Below are 6,000 nucleotides of genomic sequence, written 5' to 3' on the forward strand. Positions count from 1 at the left end.
GGATACGTCCCGATCAAAATCAATCTCGCATCTCGTTAATCTCTCTCTCTCTCGGCCCAGGTTAGGTGGGTGACAGCATTATCCAGTGGAGGTTTGGGGCCGGGAGGCAGAGGGGTGCATGATTAGGGCGAGTTCGTTTGCAGCAAAAAGTCGGTGCTTCCTCTTACGCTTTAACGTTTCGGTTGGGGGTGTGCTTGCTTGGCTTGGCCAGCCATGTACGTGTGAGCGGCACGAGCACAGGTCAGATTTGGGGCCGAGGAGCGCACGCGACTGCATGCTTACGCCGCGGGATAGGGGTGGGTGGTTTGGGTTTCTCTCGCTTGACAACTGCGTAATTGCACTCTGGCCACTGGCGACTGGCGAGATGCTTAAGTCGTCTGAGAAAAGCGCAAAGCCAGCAGGCACCTTCCAACTACACACACAAAATGGAACTGTCAGGTTCAGGCGGAAAGGCATGGTTCACTAAAAAGAGGCAGTCTGTCAAAAACAAAATGATTTGATCGGCCTTCACTGTGTTCAGTTCTGATGATATTCTGAGTTCTGAGCGATGTAGCACAGTACAACTTTCTTGAGAAAAAGCTGCTTTCTTGGTTAAATTCTTGCACGAAGTGGCTATTTTTTCTTTCTCAGTTTAAAAAGATAGGAGAGTACCCCTTGGAATTTCAAATCAAACCGCCTAAACGCATTTCTTGCTGGTATACCCTAATTGTAGCAATCAACGAGAAAAAAACTAGCACAGTAATAAAATTTGTATGAAATAAAACCGTACGAAGTGATCATGGTTTTTCACAACTCATTTCGAACTTCAACCCTGCTATCTGTTACTCCTTAGTCCTTATATATATTACGACTCATAGATTCTGTTTTTTATTATCTTCTCAACCTCAGCAGCCGTCAAACGCCTTATACCATACTCCCTCAGCCGATTGTTATCTGTACAAGCTCCATCTCTTAGCTGCTTCTCATCAATATCCAATAACTTCAATCCCTCAGACAGTCTTGGAAAGAAGCCTTCAGGCCTCATACACCACGCAGAAAAAGCAGCAAACAATATACTCAGATCACCATGAAGTCTTTCCACCCCGCCATTACTAAACTTTATGCTGCCACTGAAAATTCCAGAAAAGAGCAGCTGGTCTACTCCACTTGCCACAGTTCTCCACACAGTCACAAAATCCAGGACATTTAGACCATCTTCCAGCTTAGCTATCCGTCCTTGCATGTAGTCTAAACATTCTACGAATGCCCTGGATAATGTTAACCCTTCTGATTTCTCCTGCCACTGCCTTTTATTTTTCAGATAATCCCTTGACCGGGCATCAAAATCCCTTAAAATGACGGTAGAAATCTTTTCAGTCCATTGTACTCTAAAATCTTTCAGTTGATTTATCTCCACTTGGAAGATACATTCGCTACGGCCATCTATATTTTCCATCTCAAGAAAGAATACATCATTGCACCATTCTGTCAATGTGGACTCAAGGTATCGAGCTGCATTAATGGACTGTGATACCTTGAGAAGAGCATTATCATCTGCCAGAGCTGTTAATCCCTCTGCTTCTTGGCACCTTTGAAGCATCCAGCCAAGGAACTCTGATAATAAAGGTGAAGTAGAAATCTTAATGAATTCTGCTCTAAGTGCTATATTTGGAATGGGCCGAGCACGATCTATTAGCAAGGACAGGCCCTTTTGGATTACACCGGTAATTGCTGGAGACTTATAGTCATCTGAACCATATTCAAGCACTGTTCCTTGAAACCTTGTATTCCAGTTTTTCTCATTCTCCATTGATAATCTCAGCTTATCATGAGTATCCTGTCTCTCAATCTCTGCCCATATTTCAAGCCAGTCTGGCCGATCACAGAAGACGGAGAGAACCGAGATCCTCTGCCAATTATCATCATCCTTCACCGAAAGTAGGAGTCCTGAACTTGAGATCAAAGCTTGGGTTTGCTTGTCGAAAGATATCATCAGGTCAATAAGATTAAGCCATGAGACTCTAGCTTGAGATTGTTTGCTGCTAGCATCAGCCGAACTAATTTCCTGAAGAAGTTCAATATGCTTAGGAAATATCTCTTTCACCAAGTATGTCGACAATGTGATGACCATTCCAGAAATCCACTCTTCTCTGCAACTATACCCTACAAGGTTAGCTTTATCCACAAGGGGCTGTAATATCTCATCCATGGAATCTACAAAGTCTCTAGTTATCTTATAAGCAAGAGCAAAAACAAACTCAGGCTTTTCAACCCATTTGGAGAAATGTCGTTGTGTGGCAGCAGCTATTGGATTTACTAACTCTTCAATTACCCATAATGGTTGACGTAGTTGATTGTTGACAATGTGCCCTTCTAGCTGTCGAGCTTTTCTACGTTTTTGCAATTCCTGCAAACTGCATAGCGAAAGAAAGCTCTCAGAATACTTGCTTTTCAGGTCACCCTTCATTGAAAATAAGGGGTTCACAATCTCTGATGGTTTCCCAGAATTAATACTAGAAAAATTTGTTCCAGAAAGTGATGGAGGCCAGCCAAGGGATGCCAAAAGAGCTCGATGATCGACAATTGCTTGTGGTCTTAGTAGAGCCAAAGATCGGTCAACTCTGTGATCCACTGCAGAAACAAGGCGAGTCCATTGTGGTCTGGTCTTTGTGACTGAAGATAAAATATCTTCTATTGTTTTAAGATATCCAATAAGAACATGATATGTTTTCTGGAGAAAAAACGAAATCCAAACTTAGCAGTTGACATGTTGGTTTTCCCATACTAAAATGGCAATATTCGTACCAGTGAACTTTCTGCACGAGATTTAAGTTTTCCGGTCACAGAAGATGAAACAGCATCTTCTACGTCGCTGACAAAACTGTCAAGCTTTAGCGCCGTTTCTGTATAAGACAACCTACTGTTAAAAAACCACCAGTGTTGAAGTTAAGTATAGAGCAAATGCTTGAGCAACATAATTGAAGAAAAGTACAATGCCAATTGCCAAGACAAGGACGAGAAAATATAAACTTAAATTATGTTAAGTATCTAAAGTCAAGGACAATAGTTGGGGTATCCCACGATAATTCATTCAATTAGTTTTCACTCAAATTTATCGTTCCCATGCTAGTCCATAAAAGCCTCCTCCTTTTTTCTGAACTGAGTCATTTCACAAGTTTCTCAATTTCAGAAACCAAGAAATCCTGGCTCAGCTCTAACAACGCAATTCCGGGAGTAGAAAATTAAAATTCCACGTTGTTTGCTTCGGTTAAATTAAAGAATGAATCGGATGATGGTTTTTATGGATAATGGGTAGAACTATGTATTCTAAGAAACTTTGTCAAAAAAAAATATGCAGGTATCAGGCAATGATATATCAGTGAGAGGTCCGCAGGATAATATAAAAAAAATCAATGCACACTAGGAAACTTAGTCAAAGAGCACAGTATCAGGACTAACAAAATAATAGATACTACCCCCGTTTTTTAAATAGATGACGTCGTTGACTTTTTGTCACACGTTTGACCATTCGTTTTATTCAAAAAATTTATGTAATTATAATTTATTTTGTTGAGTTGTTTTAACACTCAAAGTACTTTAAGCATGATTTATACCTTATACATTTGCATAAAATTTTTGAATAAAATAAATGGTCAAACATGTGTTCAAAAGTCAACGGTGTCATCTATTAAAAAACGGAGGGAGTATTAAACTAAAGATAGCAAACCAACTTGAGGAACAAATTATGGTGCTTCCTTTTTCCCTACAATACTAGTTAAATTGAAACATCCATCAAGATAGAATAATCGTGACACCTAACATATAAAAGTGATGCAATTAAGAACAAGAACTAATACCATCTGACCAGCAGATCAACCTTATGAAATTCCTTGCATCGCATTTTCGCACAACACTGGAGAGGAGAAAACCCATATGCTTAGAATAATCAAGGTGTTTCCAGAGTAAACTCTGAGGTGGCCAGATGTTTGCTTTGTTAGTAACAAATTAAATCACACCCTCAATTGTTTGTTGGAACTTTCCATGTTCCATCATATTTGCCTAGCTCTAGCATTCAAATCTAATCAGATCATTATTTTATCCTCGGTATTGTTTTGTCTTTATTCAAAGTTTTATTGAATTTACTTAGTTTTTACAGACTAAATCTAGTTAATATGTCCAACCACCCTAATCCCATGCTCATATTGGATGGGTGAGGTAGCAGAACAAAATGGATGTTCTGGTTTCAGCACTATTGTTGGAGTTTGATTCTACATTCGCAATTGCAGTTGTAGACAAAGGGCATATATGAAATAATATCTCAAGAAAAATAGTATCCCCATAATTTCCAGTTAAATTGGAGAACTATCCATATAATAAAAATGAAAAAGCACAAATACCGATTTTAACTTTGTCCAAGAGTCTGGCTAGCACCCTGAACAATAAATCTGGGTATTTAAGCCCCCAGAACTTGTTAATTTTATCTGCGTAACACCCAGAGTTTTGCAAGGCGGTTTGGCTATGTAGCATGCTAGTTGGAGGTATCTCCTGCATCACTTTGCTGATTAGACCACTGATTGAGTAAGAGGTGGGAAGGAGATTTACGGTGAGCTAAATTTACCTCCTCATATCTGATCAATGGTCCAATCAGCAAGATGATGTAGCAAATACGTCCAATCAACATGCCATGTGGCCAAACCCGCCTGCAAAACAGCTTAGGCCTCTTTTAAGTGTGCCTCGATCCTGGCCCATCCACAGGTGTGAGCCAAGATTTCAAAATTCCAGCCAGACATGTGGATGCGGCAGTGATTTCAGCCTATCCAAATAAGGGCTTAGGAGGTTGAGTGGACCGTATTAACAGGTTCAGGAGCTAAATATCCGATTAATAGTTCAGGGTGCTAGAAGGACTCGGTAAAAGTTCAGGGGAGTATTTATTCCTAATCAAAATGACACTCCCTTTCTAGGGTTGCCAAGCCCAGTTGTTGATTAATCGTGTGAGTGCCAGAACAGATATCATCGTCCTACCCAACTGTATTGGCAATCTGTACCCACCAAGACCAATTATTAACCAGTCACCAACACCCAGTCTGCTCCAATTTTAAGCAATCCATGCCCCATTGTATCAAATGTTAGTGCAGTACATTTCTAAGTAAAGGCATCACATTGTATCAATATAATGGACATGATAAAACATTGGTCGGTTTCAAATTCGTAAGCGTCATTTTCTACATGCCTAATAAAATTATCCAATCTAAATTTCTTAAGCAAGCAGTAGATCGTGCATCAGTATTTCGCAACACATTATGGCTAAACTAAACAAACAAAAGTATACGAGGAAAAGAGTTGACAGCGTTAAGAGTTGTCATAGGAGTGATCTCATTGTCAGCTTTTAATCATCCGAAATATCAAATATCAAACAAAGCACGGATACAAGGTCCGAGGAAACTAATTTCACACTCACCGGCGTAATCCCTGACCAACTCCACTCTCGCCACCTCTTTGGCCAGAGAAGAAAGTTGCTCAAACAACATCTCCTCGCTCCCAACCTCCACCGCTTCTGTGACCCCTAAAACAACAATGAATCAAAAATTCGAGCAAAAATAAACTCGCGAAGAACAGTATGTAAGAAATCAGTAACAAGTGTTTATCTGTGATACCTGGTTCAGAGGTGGAGGCATTCAGGGCAGCGAGGCAGCCGCGGACATTACTCAGAGCGGTGCCGGCGGCGCTGCAGCTGGAGGAGTAAGCTGCGGCGGCGGCCGCTAGGCGGACGGAGAGGTCGGATACCGAGGCCTCGAGCTCCGCGTAGCGCCCGCGGATCTCGGCCTCGACGTCGGCGGCCGCGGCGAGGTCTGCTTGCGAGCGGAAGCGGGAGTCGAGGAAACGGCGGAGCTCCGGGGTGATGTCCGCGGGTCGCGGGAGCACCGCCGCTTCCATGGCGGGATCGATTAGGGTTTGGATCGGGGATAATAGCAGCGGAGAATCTCGAGATTGGGCGAGATGGCAAGGAGGAAGACGAAGACG

At 41.7% G+C, this 6,000-nt stretch overlaps 1 protein-coding gene across 3 annotated transcripts; it reads right to left on the reverse strand.

The window, feature by feature from the left end:
- Window positions 1–731: 731 nt before the first annotated feature.
- LOC127763734 (RINT1-like protein MAG2) lies at window positions 732–6,000 on the reverse strand. Of its 3 annotated transcripts, XM_052288527.1 has the most exons (5): window positions 5,438–5,498; window positions 4,598–4,679; window positions 3,837–3,892; window positions 2,785–2,882; window positions 732–2,710 (listed from the first exon to the last, which is right to left on the reverse strand). In XM_052288527.1, exons 2-5 carry the CDS (start codon window positions 4,603–4,605, stop codon window positions 845–847), a joined length of 2,028 nt encoding a protein of 675 aa, XP_052144487.1. In that variant the 5' UTR covers window positions 4,606–4,679; window positions 5,438–5,498; the 3' UTR covers window positions 732–844. The 3 variants fall into 3 exon arrangements, with proteins under 3 accessions (XP_052144487.1, XP_052144486.1, XP_052144484.1); XM_052288526.1 differs by lacking the exons at window positions 3,837–3,892; window positions 4,598–4,679 and adding an exon at window positions 5,634–6,000 and having other exon boundaries at window positions 5,438–5,533; XM_052288524.1 differs by lacking the exons at window positions 3,837–3,892; window positions 4,598–4,679 and adding an exon at window positions 5,634–6,000 and having other exon boundaries at window positions 5,438–5,542.

The sequence above is a fragment of the Oryza glaberrima genome, chromosome 2, assembly GCF_000147395.1.
Source record: "Oryza glaberrima chromosome 2, OglaRS2, whole genome shotgun sequence".
Taxonomy (NCBI): Eukaryota; Viridiplantae; Streptophyta; class Magnoliopsida; order Poales; family Poaceae; genus Oryza; species Oryza glaberrima.